The 20,463-nt window shown below is 53.8% G+C and overlaps 1 protein-coding gene across 2 annotated transcripts; it reads right to left on the reverse strand.

The window, feature by feature from the left end:
* Positions 1-957: 957 nt before the first annotated feature.
* Positions 958-12,681, reverse strand: GFI1B (growth factor independent 1B transcriptional repressor). Of its 2 annotated transcripts, none has more exons than XM_081237578.1 (7): positions 12,583-12,681; positions 5,749-5,868; positions 5,087-5,227; positions 4,395-4,666; positions 3,667-3,804; positions 2,556-2,721; positions 958-1,729 (listed from the first exon to the last, which is right to left on the reverse strand). In XM_081237578.1, exons 2-7 carry the CDS (start codon positions 5,846-5,848, stop codon positions 1,551-1,553), a joined length of 996 nt encoding a protein of 331 aa, XP_081093704.1. In that variant the 5' UTR covers positions 5,849-5,868; positions 12,583-12,681; the 3' UTR covers positions 958-1,550. The 2 variants fall into 2 exon arrangements, with proteins under 2 accessions (XP_081093704.1, XP_081093705.1); XM_081237579.1 differs by having other exon boundaries at positions 2,556-2,820.
* Positions 12,682-20,463: the final 7,782 nt, after the last annotated feature.

The raw sequence follows: 20,463 nt of genomic DNA on the forward strand, positions 1-20,463 counted from the left end.
ACCATTTTACAGAGGAGGGGGTTCAGCCTGGAGTCACCCCGCTAATGAGGGGCAGCACCGGGCTTAACTTAATCACACCTGCAAAGTCCCTTCTGCCTTATAACATTCACAGGTTCCAGGGATTAGGACGTGGATGTCATCTTTGGGGGGCCATTATTCTGCCTACCATGGTGATTCCATTAAGGACCTTGAGATGGGAAGGTTACCCTGGATGACCCAGGTGGGCCTGATGTGATCACCAGGGTCCTTGCAAGAGGGGGGCAAGAAGGTCAAAAGCAGAGGAAGGAGGTGGGCTGATGGGAGGTCCAAGTGACGCACTTTGAAGATGGAGGAAGAGGCCACAAGCTGAGGGATGCAGGTGGCCTCTAAAAGCTGGAAAAGATGAGGAAACAGAACCGCCCCTGGGGCCTCCAGAGGGAATCAGCCTTGCCGTACCTTGACTTTTAGCCCCGTGAGACTCATTTTGGATTTCTGACCTCCACAACTGTAGGAGAATACCTTTGTGTGTGTGTGTGTGTGTGTGTGTTTAATGTTCTGGCTGTGCCCCTTGGCATGTGGGATCTTAGTTCCCCGACCAGGGATCAAACCCACGCCCCTTGCGTTGGAAGCACGGAGTCTTAATAAGTGGACCACAGGGAAGTCCCCCTTTGTGTTGTTTGAAGCCACCGAGTTTGCGGTGATCTGTTAGAGCAGCCACAGGAAACTGATACAGCCCCAGCTGCATCCACCTTGCCCTCGCCTGGGGTCTTGTCACACGGGTCTCTCATGCCTCTGTTTCGGCGCTTTATCAGTTTGGCCTCCCAATGTGTCTGTGAGTGACTACGGAGCTTTCTATACTTTTCAGGCCTCCCCACCATCCCTCCCCAAAGCCTCAGGCACTAGCTTGCACCCAGTACGCATCTAAAAAATGGTGGCAAAATGTACGTAAATCTGTGTCTTTTATTTACAGCTGTTGAGAGGAACAGGCTTTTGACAGCAGTAACTGCTGGTTTCCCCATGGTCTGACCACAGAACTGGAACCCCTGTGGCCTGAGTGCCCATCAGGAGTGGGGAGCAGCCAGTACAGTTGGCTGAAGCAGAGGGGTGCTAGGTCTCCCACTGGGGCAGGAGACAGATCTGACCATCCGTGGCAGCCAGAAAGGGGCCTGCTGAAAACCAAGCTGACCAGATCCCAGTGAGCAGCAGGCAGGGGGAGGGTTTCTCTGTGGGTCCCAGCTCTGGTCTGTTCTTGGCATCGCTGTGCACCTGGGGCTACTCTGGCCTCCTGGGCTCTGCCCCGGGGGGAAGGCACCGAGCTCTTAGACCTGTAGACAACATCAGCTCAGAAAAGATCCAGCTGCCACACTTTGCAGCAGGAGAATTGTTGGTCCAGAGAGGGAAGGTGACTTGCCCGAGGTCACCCAGCAATTTCGTGAGTCTCAAAACAAGCTTGACTAGTCCCGTCCAGTGCTGCCTCCAGGAGACTGGGGATCTGGGTGTGTGAGGCTGGCCTCCCTCCAGGTGACACGATCTTGGGGCAGGCCGGTCAGGAGCTGGGAGCGGGGACAGCCTCACTTGAGGTTGTGCTGGCTTTCGCGGTGCCGCCGCAGGTCCACTTTACGCTGGAAGCCTTTGGTGCACAGCTCACAGCTGAAGGGCTTGAAGCCCGTGTGCTTCCGGCTGTGAGTGATGAGGTTGGAGCTCTGGCTGAAAGCCTTCCCACACACCTGGCACTTGTGTGGCTTCTCACCTGCAGGGCGGCAAGGACAGGGTCAGGGCCGTTTGGACCAGACCTGCCGCCCCAATGCCCTGCAGTTGTTCCCTGGAACTTTATTATGTTTTATCGCACGTTCACTTTAGAAAATAATTAGAAAAGGGAGACAAGAAAAATACAGCTCTGACCACCCAACCCCTCGGCCAATTGTACCCCGGTTTTAAGGCAGGGACTGGGTCCACCTTGTTTATCAATGAAGCCCAGCACCTGGTACAGGGCCCTGCAGAAAACAGGCACTGGCTAACAGCTGAGGAATGAATGAATGGGGAATGAATGAATGGAGGGATGAAGGAATGGATGACTGAATGAGGATGAATGAATGGCTGGAGAGATGATGAATGAGTGACCAAACGGGGGAATGGGTGAATGAGTGGGGGACGAACAGGGTGAGTAGCAGCATGAATGAATGAATGACCAAATGGGAAATGAATGAATGCGGGAATGAAGGAAGGAATGGCTGGAGGAATGAGTGAATGAAGGAATGATGAACGAAGGAGAAATTAAGCTTCTGGTCCCACTTCTACACACAGATTATCAGGGTCGACATTTTGCTATTTCCTTCCAGTACTTTTTCTACGCATTACGTAGCACAGCGTGCCCCGCCCTCCTGTTGGAGGGGGGTGGCCTCCCCTGTGTAACCTGACACCCCCATCCCTCCCCACCCGGGTCCTAAAGCCCGCACCTTTTAACAGTGAAAGGTGGGGTGCCCGCAGGCTCTGCCTGGGCCCTGGGGTGGGGGGCTTGGTGGGGGCGGGGTGGGGGGAGGAGCTCTGCGGGGTCAGAGCGCGGGCCGCGGCCTCACCGGTGTGGATGTAGGTGTGCTTCTTCATGTCCGACTTCTGGTGGAAGCGCTTGCCGCAGAACTGGCAGGGGTAGGGCCGCGTGTCCGAGTGGATGAGCAGGTGGGTGGACAGGGTGGACGAGCGCTTGAAGGCCTTGCCGCACATCCGGCACTCGAAGCTGCGCCCCTGCCGGAGGAAACGAGGCCCCGGGGGGTCAGGCGCAGGTGGGGCCTCGCGACCCGGGACTGCCAGGCTGGGCGCGGGACTGGACCCGGCCGGGATCCCCTGAGGAACAGGACACTCCATTGGGGTGGCCTCGAGGATGGGGCCTGGAGGAGCAGGGGCCAGGGACCCCCATCCCTGCCTCCCAGGAGGGGCCGAGGCCTGGGCCCTGAGTAGCCTCCTATTAGGGGATTTTCCCTTGTGGTTTGTTTAAGCGGCTGAATTATTGGGGCCCAATTCTGGCTTCTGCCTCTTACTCGCCACCGTGACCTTTGGCAAGTCATTTAACCTCCCTGGGACTCAGTTTCCTCATCTGTACATTGGATCGTTATGGGTAGTGACCTCAAAGGATCGTTGGGAGGATTGGAGGTCGGGAACTGAGCTGGCAACCGGCACGTGGTACATTCTAACCATCTTTTCCTGCGTTTCCCACCTGAGCTTTTATGTCTACCCAGGTGTTAGCAACTCAGGTCAGTGTCAGGTGCTTTCCCTGGAATGGGATTCTGAGGAAGGGATTTCGGCATCAGGTAGGGCTAAGTGGGATGAGATGAACATTTAAGCCTGACTTCAAGATTCTAAGAGTCAAGGGTCTCAGAGGTGAGAAACCTGTCCTGACCACCCAGGAGATGGGGTCATTCCTCAGCATCACAGATATCTTGCTGCCCCCGAAATCCCACCTGAGCTCCTAGCCTCTTCCAACTGTACACGAAGCCAGCTTGGTCCATCAGGGACTCAAATGTGTTAAGGGTGGGTGATGGAGACCCAGATCAGGGTGGCAGGTAATGAGGGCCCCCCGATCTGTCACCCTCAGGGGCACAGAGAGAGACCCACCAAAGCCCCCTAGGCTTCCTGGGGGGAGCATAGAGCAGGAGTGGGAAGTGAGGGTGCTGTGCTCAGCCAGCTGCCCACCTGGGAGTGGACGTGCGTGTGCTGCTCCAGGCTCACTGCATGGCCGAAGGTTTTGCCGCAGACGTTGCAGGCGAAGGGCCGGGTCCCACTGTGGGAGCGGCGGACGTGCACCTCGAGCCCATGTGGGGTGGAGAACACCTGCAGGAGGGGCAGAGCATGAGGCCCCAGGGGTGCAGAGAGGGAGAGGGGCCGGGGTCCCACCTCTGCACCCAGCTCAGCCATAGGTGGGTGTACAGGAGAAGGAACACGGGATTGCCGATTCTGCTGCCATGTGCTGTGTGTCCTGGGAAGGTCCCTTTCCCTCTCTGTGGCTGGCTTTCCTGTCTATAGAATGGAGTCTGAGAGGGGGGATCTGGAAGGCCCCTCCTGGCCCTATCTGGAGGCTGAATGGCGGTTAAAAAGTGGGAGGTGGGCAGAGCCAGGTTGGAATGCTGGTTGTGGTATCTACTTGCTGCGTGCTATTGGGCAAGTGACTCAACGTCTCTGAACCTTCGCCTTTCGTCTACCTCCCAGGGCTCATGCATGTCAAGTGCTTAGCACAGGGCTGAGCACATGGTCAGGGCTCAATGAATGGTGATGAGGAAGAACGTTGTGAGTCCTTGATCCCACCAGAGGAGCCAAGAGTCACTTCACAGGGGGCACCCAGCTCTGAACACTCGCAGCTGCCAGGGTGCTGGAGAGGGGATGCAAGCAGGACCCGAGAGCCCATCTGCACCCCGGCCACCCACCTTGCTGCACTTGATGCAGTGGTATGCGTCCAAGCCCGGGGAGTAGTGGAGGCTAAAGTCCAAGGGCGGCTCGGTGCTGGGCACCAGAGGGCTGCCATACAGGCTGACGGAGCGCTCCAGGAAGGCAGACTGCATGGTGGAGGGGGCCTGCTGGTAGCTGTGCCCATAGGATGAAGCCAGGGCATCCCAGGAGAATCTGGGCTTGTAGAACGGGGGTGAGTCGGAGGATGGTGAGCCCCCATCCTGGGGTCGGGACGTCACAGCAGGCCCCTCTGTGGAGAGTGGGACATATACCTAGTGGTGACATTAAAAGCAGGGCACCCACTCCCCACCACCCTCCACTGTGACCTCATGCTGAAGCTTTGGTGTGTAGCCCCAATTATTTACTGGGGGGTGGTCTGGGTCTTCACTGTGGCTCCTTGGCTTTTCAGTCCAGAAATGTGCCCCAGCCCCTGCAGAGTGCCCACCTCACCCACTACGTGGGCCTGTCCAGCTTCCTCTGCCCCACCACACAGAAGCTCTCATGTGGGAATGAACTCCCCGTCCTGGAGGGATTCAAGCAGAAGCCTGAGAGCCCGGACTGCCGATCCTCCCTGACTCCACAACTCCAAGGGGCCCCGCTTCCACAGGCCCATCCATCCTCCATTCCCCTTGCACCCGCTGGGGAGTGGCGGGGGTCCCCTGCTGGGTACCTGGGGCTGAGGCCATCCCGGTCATCAAGCTCTGGTCCAGCTCCAGCTCCGGCTCCCGTTTGAGGTCAGTCCAGTCCAGGCACTGGTTTGGGAACAGGGTGCTGAGGACAGGGTTGGTGCTCAGGACCTGGTCCCTGGCCACTGTGGGGAGACAACACTGTCAGACTTCAGCTCTGGGAAGTCCGGAGGGACTGGGGGAAGGAGGGGCACCAGAGAGAGACCACTGCTGCCGCCCCTGGCTATTGACGCTCAGAGGTTCTGCCCAGGATGGTGGGAGCAGTGTGGAGGCCAGGAGGAGACCCCTGCCCTCCCCTCCCTCTCCCTCTCCCCCTCCCCTCCCCTCCCCCTCTCCCCCCACCGAGGAGAGCTCTCGGACCAGTCTCTATTTTTCAGAGCACCCACCCTCAGCCCTAGATCAGCCCTCTGATTACAAGTCACACGTCAGCTGCTGAGGACAGCTCCAATCAGGATGCTCTCATCACCCCCATGGGGTGAGAAGAGATAGGTGCGTTTATTCATTCATTCAACCCACATTTACTGAACTCCTCCTGTTTCCAGACTTGGAAGAGAGGCTACTTCCGGTGGGAAGCTGCTGCATCCCCATCACATGGGCAGGGAGTCCTGGTGGGCACAGCAGAAGGCCAGCCCGGGCTATGACTCACCAGGACCAAGGGCAGGAGGCCAGAGGAGCTCATCCTCCCGGGCACGAGGCTGGTGGTAGGTGTGAGCCTTCTTGCTCTTAACCAGGAAGGAGCGTGGCATTGTCAGTGGGTGCCCCGCACCTACAGGGGGAGGAGATGAGAAAGTTTAGGAAGGACAAGAGGACGATACTCCTCTATAGTTTAGGACCTCCTCCTAAAATCAAAATCCACCGTCCTGGTTTGAATACTGTCCCCCAAAGTTCACGTCCACCCAGAGTCTGTGAATGTGACCTTATTTGAAAATAGGGTCTTTGCAGATGTAATCAAGTTAAGGTGACATCACAGTAGGTGTGGAGAAACCCTAAATCCAATGTGACAAGTGTCTTTATAAGAAGAAGGAAACTTGGACACACAGACACAGACACGCGCAGGACGAAGGGCCACGTGGAGATGGGGGCAGAGATTTGGAGGAATGCGGCTTCAAGACAAGGATTGCTGGCAAACAGGAAGCTAGGAGACGAGCCTGAAACAGACGGTCCCTCAGAAACTCCAGAGGAGCTGACTTTGCTGACACCTTGATTTTGGATTTCTAGACTCCAGAACCCTGAATGAATACATTCCTGTTGTGTTAAGCCACACAGTTTATGGTATTTTGTTACAGCAGCTACAAAGCCTAGTGTCCCTCACTCCTCTCTTGCTGGAAAACCAATACACCCACTTCTAGAAAACCCCAGGTCAGCCTGCCCCTGCTGTGTGCCCTGAGTTACACTGGGAGCAGAGACGGAAGGGCAGGGGACCTCCATTTGTGAAACACTCTGGACCCTGCACCCAGAAAACTGCACCTGCATCCCGGTGGGGTCTGCATTCAGAGGCCGTGAAAAGCTGTGGTCTGAGCACAGGTTTTGGAGTCAGATGCTCATGGGTTAGAATCCCAGCTCACCCGCTGTGCAATTTGGGGCAGACGCTTAACCTCTCTGGGCCTATTACCTTTTCTGTAAGATGGTAATCCAGGTTGATGGTGCTGGTGAGTGCCTAGTACGTGCTCAGCGCCTATCAGAGAGGAGCCTGGCAGGTGGGTTGCAACGAGGGGGTCCCCTCCATCGCAAATCCACGTTATTGTGCAAGTTGGGTGCTGATGTAGCCAGAGCGGGGCTGCACCTTGTCCACAGCTCCAGCCCAGAATCTGGCCCACAGAGAGGGAGGGGCTTTTCCTCTCTCCTCGTGGGTGGAGGGGATGGTTGATGTTCTATGTGGAGCTCGAGGCCTGAGAGGACCCCACTGGAGGCCTGAGGTCATTTTGTGCACAGGGAGGAAGAGGCCAATGTCCACTAACTCTAGGGACTGAGCACAGGGCAGCCCAGCCCAGGCCCATCACTGAACCCACGGGTCAGCGGGTCGGGGAGTGCGGAGCTGGACCAGCCTGACTACCCGGTACGCTTGGCTTCTGGTGCAGAGCCCTCTGGGGCAGAGAGCATCTCCTGCCCGCCGCCCCGCCCCCCCAAAATGTTTCACATCCCTGCGCCCAGCCGTGAGGCTCTCCTGAGGGCTCCCAGGAGACAGAGCATCTCCTGGTGGTCCTCTGTCCTCCCCACCCCCAGGCCACATCCAGGCAGAAGCTCAGAGGAAATACTCAGCCGATGCCGGTGCTGACGGCAGCTCTGCTGGGCCCATTCCCCAGGCCTCAGAGGAGGAGTCCCCCACTCCTGGGCCAGCCCAGGCACCAGGCAAGGCTGCAGGCGTGATAGGGCCAAGCGCGGGGGAAAAAGATGGCGGGAAAAAGCTGTGAACAGCAGCGAGGGCCTGGTTGATAAGGCCGTGGCCAAGGAGCCGGCTGGGAGCAGGCAGATTAGAGCGGGAGCTTGGAGCTCTGCCTTGGGAGCGGCCCAGGGAGCCACCCCTTCCCCAGGGGGATGACCCACAGCAGGCAGAAGAGGTACCCACACCCGTGCCCAGACCTGCCCACCCCTCTGGGGGCAGCAGGAGTTTGGGCCAGGCCGCTCTGCCAGGGGCCATCCCAGGCCCAGCCTTCCTGGATGGAGGCCTCAGTGTCCGGATCTGCTAAATGGCGATCTCAAACCAACCTCCTGGGACTGCTGGGGAGAGAAAGGAACTTTATTTATTACAGACAATTGTGTCAAGGGCCCAGTGTGGTGCCTGGGCTGCTGGGGGGATGCAGGTACTCAGGCCACAGAGGAGAGGCTTTGGGAGCGCAGACACTGCTTGGGTCCTGTCTGATCTGGTGGCATCCCCAGTGCCTGACCCAAAGCCGGCATGCTCTATGGGTGGGGTCAAGCCCTGACCAGGAGCCGGGACACGCTCCAGGCCCCTCCCCCTGGGCCCTGAAATGAGGGCGTGGGACCTGATGGCCTCTGGGGTCCGGTCCAGCTGTTAGATTTTGACCTCATGAGGCTCGGCCGGCCTGCTGTCCTCCCCAGGCTTGTGGGGCAGCTCTTATCTCCCAGGGACAGTCTTCTTCCCCATGCCTCCTCCCCTCCCCCCCACCCAGGGCTGCCCACACTGCCCCTTCCTGCCCCCTTCTAACTCTTGGCTTCAGGAGCCCCCTGAAGAGGCCAGAGCGTGGGCAGAGAGAGAGGAAACCCTCACGTTCTGGGGGAGGACCGGGGGGCTGGGTACCCCTCGCCGTTTGTTCTGGGGGGACCTCCGTAGCCATGATTTTTTAAAAACATAGTATTTTATTAGTCAATCAACTAGAACCAAAAGTAGGTATTAAAGCCGCTGAGCTAGAACGCCAGGAAATACTTCTTGCAGCCTGGATCTGCAGAGCCTCAGCTCTGATAATCCTGGCTTGTGAGCTGAGTGGCTATTACCCCATTTTACAGAGGAGGAACTGAGGCTCGCAATCCCAGGGCAGAGTGAGGCGGAGCTGGACTTGGTCGTCTGCCTCCCAGGCCTCCGTGCTCTTGGCCGTCAGACCACGGGGTGGGCTCTCGTTCAGGGCGGTGGCGACTGAGCTGACAAGCTAAGGAGGAACCCAGGACAGCGCGTGAAGCTCCCCAGCGTGCACTGTGCCACCGAATCCGACGCCCACCGGGGCAAGGGAAACAGTGATTGTCTTCCCGGGTCACGGGGGGAAACTGAGGCTGGGAGAGGCAAGTGGCTTGTCCAGGGCCTCACAGCAGAGCCAGACCCAGAGCCCCTGCCTGCTAGGACTTGACTCCTGGCCCCAAGCTCTGCCCACCTGCACCTGTGGTCCTTTCAACACCGGATGAAGATAGCCTGCCTGGAGCAGGGAGGAGAAGTCTCATTGGTGGGGCAAGATGGAGGACAAATCAAATTCCCCTGATCTTTGGACTCTTCCAGGATCCAGCAGGCCCCATCTAGGCTCGTGAGGAGTTTGGGGTGGAGAGGCAGGCGAGAGCACAGGCTACTTTTAGGAAGCTTCGGTGATCCCTTGGGCCCAGAACCCAAAGAGACCCTAGAGGTCAGCTGATCGGAACCTGGGATGACAACACAGGGGCTCTCTGGGGTTCAGAAGCACGTACACAGGGGAGCAAGGGGGTCCCAGGAAGGTGATTCTCAGGTCCCACTCTAGTGATCCCCTCGGGGCCCCCAATCTCTTCCCCTTCCCTCCCTAGAACATTCTCTCCGCTAAGCCTAGCAAAGTGACAGTGGCGAAGGCAACCCTACAGCCGAGCCATCAAGCTCACTGTGGAGGCCAAATGCACCGAGAGAACTTCCTTTTGACCCCTGTGAGCTGAGTTAAAAAAAAAAAAAAAGGAACCAATCACCTATACTGTAGTTAATTAACAACCACACGGTTTGATTCACACTAACCTGTCCTGAGAAAGAGCTAAGAGCAGAGATTGTGAAAGAAGCCCAAGATTTCTTCATAGAACAGAGGCCTTGATGGTATCGGGCCTCCGGAAAGAGACTCACTGTTAATATCTCTTCAAAAACCCCCAATCCCAGTAGAGGGTTCCCCGCCCCTGAGTCAGAATCTCGGCCAGTACTTCTGAAGAGGGGCAGCCCTGCACCCCGACTTCCAGATGGAGCCAGAGCAGCAGGCCTGTGATTTCCGTGCAACGAGGCGCCTCCCGTGGGGCTGAATCGGATTCTGTGACCTTGAGCCTAACCACGTCAGCCGCCAACCTGGGGCTTGGTTTTCCTATCTCTCAGAAGGGACGGTTGAACTAAGAGATTTCTAAACTTCCCTTTTGCTCTAAAATCCCATGCTGGGGTTCGTTGACTTTTAGCATGGGACCGACCTACCTTGACGAAGAAACTCATCACTCGGGTTCCCTTTTTGGGAGGGTTGAGTAAGACTCCGTTGTTTCTCAGAGTCTGCTACAGAGGACCCTTTGGACTTCCTTTACGTTTCAAGACATGACTCAAGGGGAAACACAAACAAACAAACAAACAAACAAAAAATCACCCTTTCCATGTAGGAGTCAGGGGATGTGAGCCCAGGTCCTTTTTGGGGCCCCAGCAGAGGGTAGTCATTACTTCTATTCGAAATTTGGAAGGAGTTCTCAAATGTCTCTTCCTAAGTTCAGAGGATGCAATGTCAAAAAGAGGTGAATCCACCTCTGGGTATATAAAAGTATCGAAAGCAGGGACTTGAACAGATATTTGTACACCCAGGTTCATAGCACTGTCATTCACAATAGCCAAAAGGTAGAAACAACCGATGTGTCCATTAATGGATGAGTGGGTAAACAAAATATAGTATAGACATAACAATGGAATATTATTCAGTCTTCAAAAGGAAAGTGATCCTGACACGTGCTACAACATGGATGAACAATGAGGTCATTATGCCACTTGAAGTTAAGCCAGACACCAAAGGATGAATACTGTATGATTCTACCTACATGAGTTACCTAGAGTAGTCCAATTCAGAGACAGAAAGTAGGATGGTGGGGACCAGGGGCTGGGGGGGATGGGAGGAATGGGGAGTTACTGTTTACTGGGGACAGAGTTTCAGTTTTTTGCAAGATGAGAGAAGTTCTATAAATGGACGGTGGCGACGGTAGCACAGCAATGTCAATGTGCTTAATGCCACTGAACTGGCCACTTAAAAAATGATTAAAATGGTCCATTTCATGTTATGTGTATTTTACCTCAATAAAAACAAAAAGGAGTGTAGAGCAACTATACTCCAATAAAAATTAATTTAAAAAACAAAAAGGAGTCAGCAAAACATTTCCTGAGCATCTCTGAATTAGAGGCTAAAGCAGTTCCCATTGGTTTGAATTCCTGGAAACAAAGGAACAAAAACCACCCTCTAGACTGAGGAAGGGTAAAGTTTTCTGTTGTTTCTGAAAAGGGTTGAGAGGTTGTGTCACAGTGAAGCATCACATGTGATCAGGTTAGTTTTCCCGGGTGGGGGGCGATCTGGCCCCAAAGGCTTCGGGAGCCCTTGTACTCTCCAGTGGGACACCACCCAGTCTCCTGAAAGCCTTGAGAAAATGCTCTGCACTGGTTTTGAGTGACTCCATCAATCAAACCTAACCCAAGTATAACTCCCTGGTGGTCCCCAAGAACTTTGTGCTGGGAAACTGCCATACCAACCCACAAATCTTTTTTTTTTTGGCTGAGTGGCTTGCAGGATCTTAGCTCCCCGACCAGGGATCGAACCCTTGCCCCCTGCAATGGAAGCACATAGCCCTAACCACTGGACCACCAGGGAATTCCCTCCGATCCCCAAATCTTGAGTTGGAAGAAACCTCACACATCTTCTTATCCAAAGAATCCTTTCTGCACCACCTCTGAGGACAAGAAACTTGCCCCTTCTCTAAGACTGAAGCATTCTACCTGTTGCCCACTAAGAAATGTGCAGAGGAGTGAGCCCGTGTGGGCAGGTGCAGCTCAGCTGGCTCCCACCAGATCCACGTCCAGAGACCGAAAATTACTTTGCACCTCCTACCACAGTATCTCATGAGAGCTGCGGACTTTCTTCCCAGCAAAATGTACACAGGCACATACCCACAGTGATTCAGTGGACTGCCCCCGTTAACAAGCCCTACGTTACAGCAAGCACCTCTCCCCAGACGCCCAGACTCTAACTTGGCTTTTTCTTCAAAATTAGGTAGAAGAGGCTGAGGCACCACCTCCCCATCTCTTGTTCCTGGAGGCTGGTTGGGAGGGTGCAGTGGAGATGTCAGCCCCCTGCTCCCCTTAGGAGGCTCTGAATGTGAAGCGCCTCCCTCTCAAAGTGTCCCAAGAACTTTGGGGAAGGTCGCCTGGGACTGTGGGTGCTGAAGCTAAGACTTCCTTCAGAGTCCTCAATCCCACTCTCTTATTTCACAGCCAAAGAAAGGCTCAGAGTGCCCTGGGGACAGGGCCAGTCTGTCCCCGAAGATGGACACCAACTCGGGCACCTCCACGTGTGTCCTGCCTCGCCTGCCCAGGTCCCTGGGAGAGCTGGGGTGTGGGTATGACATCATGCAGGTAGGTGATCTCCGTCAGCCTAAAATCAAAACTTCAAAGGGCGTTCATGGGACCTCCCTGGCGGTCCAGTGGTTAAGACTCCGCGCTTCCACTGCAGCGGGCACGGGTTCCATCCCTGGTCAGGGAACTAAGGTCCCGCATGCCATACGGCCAAAACACAAAAACAAAAACAACAACAACAACGGGTATACACGCACAGTTGGCGGAAGGTAATTCCTCCACGGGTACACGGGGGTGAGGGCTCGCAGCATCTCAGAGGAGACTGTCTCCTTGCCACCTCTTCTCTGGGTTCAAGGACTGAAAGCCACCTCTCATAAAAGAGATTTTTCCAGCCCCCCTTAGTCTTCCTAGGACTGCCAAAGGGACTAGGTAAACTGCTTGGAAGCGATCTGAGTCAGATATGCAAATTTCAAAAGAAGAGGCAGGGGTGTGCGACTCACTCACCTGTCCAGAGCTCCTCGTCCGTCCTCGGTGGGAAGCTCGCTGCTCCCTCTGGGGACGGTGCCACCCGGTCAATTTGTGACTCTCTGCTCAAGTAGATACTTCTCCTTTTCCCCCCCCTTCTGTGTGTGTGTGTGTGTGTGTGTGCGTGTGTGTTTCCTCTTCTGTTTCCCTACCTGATTTTCAATCTGATTATTTGTGTCAAAATCTGGCGGTGAAGGAACAGCCAATAGAGAGCGCGCCAGAGCGCTGGGCTGTATTTGCTTATCAAAGCTTTCCAGGAGCCAAGACTCGCCATTCTCTTCTCTAACCCTCCGTTCCTGGAGCAGCACTCACTCTCCGGAAATTTTTAATAACATGTGGATTTAAAAAGTAATGGCTAAATTATTAAATTTTAAAAATTGAAGTTAAAATAAAACATTTGCTTATAAACCTGATTTTTGTGTAGAGAACTCATAAGTCTCTTCCTTCCTTTCCTTCTTTTTCTTTCTTCCTTTCTTTCTTTTCTTCCTTTCTTTCTCTCTCTCTTTCCCTCTTTCCTCTCTCCCTCCCTCCTTCCTTTCTCCCTTTCCTCCTTCTCCTTCCTTCCCTCCCTCACTCCCTGAGCTCAGCACTCAGCATCCCCAGCCTGGAGCACTCGCCTACAAAGCCCTTGGCTTGTGCTGCTGCAAACTGCTTTTAGAGTGGCCCCTCTTGTCCTTGCAGAGGTCGCCGTTGAGAAAAAAGTCAAATTCACGCTTCCCCAGACTTGACCCTAGACCGAGTGAGGCGCAGCAGGTGTGATATTGAACGTGGGTGATTTCCGCGTGTGAGGGACCCTCAGCCGCTCAGGCCCACGGGCAGGCTGCTCTCGGGTCCCAAGGCCCGCGTGTGCTGCCATCTGGTGGCCGCTGTGGAGAACAGGGAGGTCCGGGTGTTGGGGGCTGCCTCCAGGTGTCCGTCACCAGCGGGAAGGCTGGGATGGCCAGTCTCGGACATTTCAGCCCACTGGGCACAGAGGGCACCTACTTCTTCCTCCTCTGCCTCTCAAGCCTCCCCCAGCTTACGGGATGGCTGATTTATTTCAGGAGGTTTTGCATATGAGAACTCACAAAATAGAGCACTGTTAGGCTGATTTGCATGCTCTGCCAGCCCAGAGCTGGAGAGATTAGGTTTCCCTCCTAAAGAAAACAAGTTTGGCGACAGGAAGCCTCGACATAACTGAAGTCCAAGGTCCGACATGGAGAGAGAGGCGGGGTTTCGGGCAGGGTCTCACTGCTGCTGGGCCAGGCCATCGAGGGAGCGCCAGCCTGGGGGTCACCCTGGTCTGTGCGGTGCTGGTGCTCTCTGGACCACAGGCCAAACACAGGAGACGACTGGTCTCTCTTCTTGGTGGAGAGAGACCAGTGGAAACTCCTGGAATATTCTTTGGATGCTGCAGTTTGCCCATAATCAACTGGAACTCTGTCATTATGCAAAGAATTCAAGAACGTTCAGAAAAATAAAGAATAATTAGAAAAATGATTACAGTAGAAATAAAAATAAAAATTAATTCAAGGACTTGTCCCTTAATTCGCTTTGGTATACACACATGTCCACATTTTGCTATTGTCAACCAGCAGGTCTTTTTTTCTTTTCACTGAATGTTATTTTGTTTCAGGACCTCCTAAATTCTCTTGTGGCTTTCATTAACATGTTTAATGATTTCACGGTTTTTCATGGCTTACCTTACCAATCACCTTCTCCATTCAGGGCATTTAGCTTGTAGGGTATTTTCTAGTGTAAAGCTGCTGTATCGGGCATGTACAGTTCAGCTGTTGTTCTAAGATGCAGTCCCACTTAGGGTCCTTCTCTTCCCCCTTGAGTAACCAGCTCAGGGACTCTTTTCCTAGACCAGGATCCCAGCCTGCAAGTAAAGGCAGGCCTTCCCTGGAGCCACCTGGGAGCCCCTCTAGGGGAGAGCACTGTCCAGGCCCCAAGAGCACATCAACTGAAGCCAGGAGGCCCCAGGCAGCCTCTCACAGGCTCTTGCAGACTGAGACCTGCCAGCCTCTGGATCCCCTCCAGGGCTGCCTGCAGAGCCAACACCACTCCTCTTGGTAGGCAGCCCTGGAAATGAAATGCCTTCATTTAGATGCTTCCAAGGGCTATAGTTCACATCAGCAGCCTTGTGCCCATTCATTCGAGTTCTGTTGGTACCTTTCAGGTGCCAGGTCCCTCCTTCTTCCCCCTTCCCTCCTCCCAGCTCGGGCTGCCAGAACAAGACACCACATACTGGGTGACTTAAACAGCATTTATTTCTCACAGAGCCTGGGAAGTCCAAGGTCAAGTTGCCAGCAGATTGAGTCTCTGGTGAGGACAAGCTTCCAGGCTTGTAGACAGCCACCATCTTGCTGAGGCCTCACATGGCAGAGAGAGGACAAGCTCCGGTCTCTCTTCCTCTTCTTAAGAGGACACTAATCCCATCATGGGGGTCCCAACCTCATGACCTCATCTAAACCTATCTCCCATCCAGAGGCCCCACCTCCAAATACCATCACATTCATTCATCAACATATGAATTTTGGGGAGACACAGACATTTGGTCCATTACATTCCCTTAGCTAATACATGTTTACTGAGTACCTACTAGGTACCAGATGCTCGGGTTTCAAACAAGAACCAGACAGGAGCCCTAGTGAGCTTCTTCTTTGTCTAGCAGGTGGGACAGAATACCCAGGCATTTACAAGTTGGGCTAATAAGCGCTGTGATGTGAACGTGGTTTGCATGTAAACAAGGAGCTTGGGGCATGGGGAAATGGACCCAGACTTGGAGAGTTGGTGAAGGAAGTGGCATCTAAGTTGACGCCAGGCTGAGTTAGTTGGGAGAAGGGAAGCAGGGAAGGATGTGCAAAGGGCCGGAGGCCAGGACCTTCAGGGAAGTGACAGGGGACAAGTTCAGTCTGAGCGGGGGGGGGGGGGTGGCAACTGACGGAAGGGGAGGGAAGGACAGGGCATTCGAGAGAGATGAGCCGAGAGAGGAAGGAAGGAGCAAGATCAGCAAGATTCCTCCCTAGCTTAAACACCTTTAATGAGTTCCCTTTGCCCACAGGACAAAATTCTCAGCTTCAGAGATTAGCGCTCAGTGTTTTCATGGGGTCAGAACTCTTTCAAATGATGGAATGTTTCAGATGCAAGCTGCAGAGACCCGATTTAAACTTGTTTAAGAACAACAAGGGACTTCCCTGGTGGTCCAGTGGTTAAGAATCCGCCTTCCGGTGCAGGGGACGATCCCTGGTCAGGGAATTAAGATCCCACATGCCACGGGGCAATTAAGCCCCCGTGCCGCAACTACGGAGCCTGCGTGCTCTGGAGCCTGTGGGCCACAACTAGAGAGAAGCCCGCGTGCCACAGTGAAGAGCCCGCACACCTCGATGAAAGATCCCGCATGCCACAACTAAGACCCAACGCAGCCAAAAAATGAATAATAAATAAATAAATATTTAAAAAGAAAATGGTTCCCTGTGGTCAGGGGCCACACAGTTGTCAAAAAAAAAAAAAAAAGAACAAACAACAAAACAATTACTTCATGTCACTGAAAAGTGTCTACTTCAGGTATGGCTGGATCCAGATGCTCACATGATATTGCCTGGATCTCATTCATTCCACCCTCAGGACATTTGCATTTGTTGTCCCCTCTGCTGGATGGCCCAACCCCAGATCTTTGCATGGCTGACCCCTTGTCATCCAGGTCTCAGCTGAAATGTCACCGCTGTAGGGAGACCTCCTTTGTCATCAACTAAAGCCTGACTTTCCCACCCCAGACACTTTCTGTTTCATCAGTCTTGCTCTTCTTAGCATTCATAATTAACTGAAAATATCTTGTGGATTTATTTCCTTTTTATTTATTTATTTTGGGGGCCTCACTGCCCACAGAGAATGTGGGCACTACAAGAGCAGGGGTCTCGTTTCCCTGGCTCACAGCTGAATCTCAGTGTATGGTGGATACTGGTGATGTAGTTACAGAATGAATGGATCCATCAATCAATGCATGAATATCTCACTTTCCATCTCTCAGCTTTGCTTTATCCTGCAGCTGAGATCCTCAGCATTACCAGTTTTGAGTCTATAAGCTTAGAAACTCCAGTGGAAAGAAAGCTGCTCTCTCAATAGTTTCAGTTAGAGGCCAGGGAGCGACTCTGATTGGCTCATCTCTGCACCATTCACTGTAGCGGGGAGAGGGATATGGGCCTCTCATTGGCCGGGCTGGCCGACCTGCTAAAACCACGGGAGAGTGGAAAAAGGGTTTGGGCAAGGACACAGGATAAAGCCAGAGAAGTGTTTGGGGTTGTAGCTGTCACCTTCTAACCATCTTCTCATTGTCACCTGAATATGCTGTGTCCTTCCTGCTGGAGACTGTCGATTAAAAGAAGAAAAGCACAACCTGAAAGCTGAGAATTATATTTTATGTGGGGCATTACTGAGGACTTGAGCCCAGGAGACAGCCTCTCAGGTAACTCTGAGGGACTCTTCTAAAGAGGTAAGGGAGGAGCCAGGATATATAGGAGTTTTTGCAAAAATAAAACAAAACAAAACAAAACAAAACAAAACAGCAGGTAGTCGAACAACAAAAGATTATTGCTAATTAAAGAAAAACCGGGGAACTTCCCTGGCGATCCAGTGGTTAAGACTCCGCGCTTCCACTGCAGAAGGCGCAGCTTTGACCCCTGGTCGCGGAAATAAGATTCCATGTGCTACACAGCTGCAGCCAAAAAACAAACAAACAAACAAAAAACCCAGGCATCTCAAGTTAATGAATTTAGGGCTTTTCTATGAATGGGAAAATGCAAGAGTCTGGGCTTAATGAAATTATTCCTTTGATATGCTTCTTAACTATCTAGGGTCAGTATCCTGTTTTTCTCCATCCTGAATCCCCTGGGGTGCACCCTTGGGGGTGGCTGCAGTGGCTGAGGGCTTGGTGGCCACAACATCCTTTGTTTACTGACATGGCAGGTGAGTTCTTTATCCACCAGACCGAATTCCAACTCCTGCCTTTGCCCTTCCTGTTCCCCCTGCCTGGAATGTCCTTTTTCTTCAGTCTACTCCTCCAGGAAGCCTTCCAGACTTCCCACAATCTCTGGGTCACCTGTAGTATAAAGGATTTGGCCCGCCACGACAACCCTTGGATTCTTGTCTCTGTCCATTGTCATGGGCAGTCAGCTGCTTCTTAATAAGACCAGCAGCTATCTGAGGGGAAGGACCCTGTGGAATCCTGTCTCAGCAGACGACAGGCACAGACTGACCCCGGTAAGGCTGGCCTGTGCTGTGCTGCGTGTGCTGCAGGGTTCAGCCTCTGGTCCCAGCATCAGCTGGCATCAGCTCTGTGACCTTGGGTACATTTATGGCCTTGGCTTAGAATGGCCACAGAATGCAGCAAGCGGGAGCTGAGCTGAGCCTACCCGTCCTGGGGACGAGAGGATGGATCAGGTGGTCTTTGCCCTGGGGGCGAGGGCTCCCACATGCTGCCCAACGGTGACCCTCCTACCACCACCACCAATCCTCCTCTGTCTCCTGGCGCCGGAAGGGCACCCATCGCGGTCCTGCTGCGACTCAGTCATTCAGGGAGACTGGGGAGCTCTGTCCAAGCCCAGGAGCTGTAGGCAGCTGAGGTGGAGGGAGCCCCGCCCTGCCTGCCCTTCGCGGACGGCACTCCGTGCGGGCCGACCCCACCTCCCAGACGTCCGGGCTCCGCGGGAGGCAGCAATTCGCCACACGGTGGCGCTCCTGCCTACTTTTCCTCTAGCAAAAACCAGCCCGAAAACTCCATCTATCTATCTATCTATCCATCCATCCATCCATCCATCCATCTATCTAATTACTGCTTAAATTACAAGAATGAAATATGATCAGAGTAGAAAGAAGAAAATAAAATATGCACCTCCATCCTGACGTGTATCCTTTTAATTTCCCTCTCTCCTCTTCCCTCCCTCTCTCCCTGCCTCTTCCCCACTCCCTTTCCTTCCTCTCCCCTTCTCTCCAGTCTCCCTCTCCCCACACATACATATGTGTGTATAACGTTTTCGATTCAAACAAATCTTTATTGGCCCTTTGGGTACCAGACAGGCATTACCTTCCTCGGTCAGTGAGCTCAACCCTCCCATCCTCCCGCCTCCATGAATCTCGAGATGGAGATGGGCAGCTTCCTGGTGGAAGACCACGGCGTGAGGTTCTGGGGTGCCTCCACGTCACAAGATGGTTGGTTTGCCTAGAGGAGCACGACAGGAAAGAGGGGCTTGGAGAAATCAGGCAGGGAAGCAGGGGGTACAAGAGAGGAGCCTTCAAGGGCCAGCGTTCCTGCTTGATGCCTCCCAGCATCCCCGGCAGGGGCATCAAACAGAGTGCTGGGACCCTGTTTCTAGGTTTAGGAAATAACCAGACGATCAAGTAGCTCATCTGATCTTTCTACCCCACAGCGATTTCATGAAACCCTCTGGCAGGAGGCTCGTGAGGACTGGAGAGGCTAACTCTTCTTGACAGCTCTTCATAATGGAGACTGGTGTTTTATTGCCTCCCATCTAGATCATTCATATGTTTTTGTTTTTTGTTTTTTTTGTTTTTTTGCGGTACGCGGGCCTCTCACTGTTGTGGCCTCTCCCGCTGCGGGGCACGGGCTCCGGATGCGCAGGCTCAGCGGCCATGGCTCACGGGCCCAGCCGCTCCGTGGCATGTGGGATCTTCCCGGACCGGGGCACGAACCCGTGTCCCCTGCATCGGCAGGCGCACTCTCAACCACTGCGCCACCAGGGAATCCCTCATACATGTTTTATAAAACATAAATCCCCGGTGGCAATTAACAGAGCGGATAATGTCGGATTCTCCAGAGTCACTTGGGGGCAATGGGTGCATCGTGCCTGTACTCAGACCTGCGCTTGCTCCTGGCCTTGACACACACCCGCTGCAGACCACAGGCAGGCATTAGCCTCCCCGAGCCTCAGACTTGCCATTTCTAAAACAGGGCTAAGATAAAGCTTCCCTTGGAGCTGTAGGTAGCAAATGAGATCATACATGCAAAACGTTTTTATGCTAAAATGCTTTAAATGTGTAAGTTATCACATCTCATCAGAAATATTCAGCTGTGGAACTCTGCCCTCTCTTTCATGGGATAGTCCAGAAGCTTTAGCTGCTGAGGGCAAACAAGCAAACAAGGTGCGTCAGCCTGATTCCTACCAGGTGGGTTGTGCTAATTTACATGGCAGGCTGGTTATGAATGAAACACACGGCATCTGGTTCCTGCTCCATAAACTCCCGGTGGCTTCCGCGCTTGTGTTCTCTGGATACTCACAGGAAGCCCTCGCGAAGCTGCAGGCACAGAGGAAGGAATGGGAGTCTCGTGAACATTCACCCACACCAGGGAGGGGGCGGGGCCTTCACAAGCCTCGCCTCTTTTAGTCCCAGGTAGCATTTTGTCACTTGGAAGTATTGACCAAATGACGGGAAACCAAGCACCAACCCCCAGGTGCAGCTGGCACCACAGCCAAGTCCACACAGTGATAAGTGGGGGCATCTGCCTGATCCACCAGGGCAAGGACCCCACCTCCTATTCCCCAGGGTTTCTCCAGCACCATGCATCCCAGGATCAGTAAGCTTGTGATGCATGGATGCAAGTTTGTATTCTTCCCAACAAGCACTATGCGTGTGTGGGTGTGTGTGTGGGGGGTCATTAGCCAGCCTGAGGAGGGTGAAAATCTCCCAGTGGGTCCTCACCTCCCCGGTCAAGCCCCATCAAGTAGCCCCAGGGAGTGGTAGCCTTGGTGCCTGCGTAGTTTCAGCCATCAGAGGAGTTTTCTGTGGCTGTTGAGCGGGGAGAGGCCCTGTCTCCCCCGACATCCTACGTGGGTCAGGGGGCTTCGGGCCTGAGGCATGGCT

This window comes from Mesoplodon bidens (assembly GCF_964165515.1).
Source record: "Mesoplodon bidens genome assembly, chromosome: 6".
NCBI classification, from domain to species: domain Eukaryota; kingdom Metazoa; phylum Chordata; class Mammalia; order Artiodactyla; family Ziphiidae; genus Mesoplodon; species Mesoplodon bidens.

Bases quoted from the DNA above. Each gene is read 5' to 3' on its own strand.
- GFI1B (XM_081237579.1), bottom strand. From the start codon at position 5,848: ATGCCACGCTCCTTCCTGGTTAAGAGCAAGAAGGCTCACACCTACCAC. The intron at 3,805-4,394 runs GTGGGTGGCCGG...CCCCTCCTGCAG, and splicing joins ACTGCATCAAGTGCAGCAAG to GTGTTCTCCACCCCACATGG. The intron at 1,730-2,555 runs GTGAGGCCGCGG...GCCGCCCTGCAG, and splicing joins GCACACCTACATCCACACCG to GTGAGAAGCCACACAAGTGC.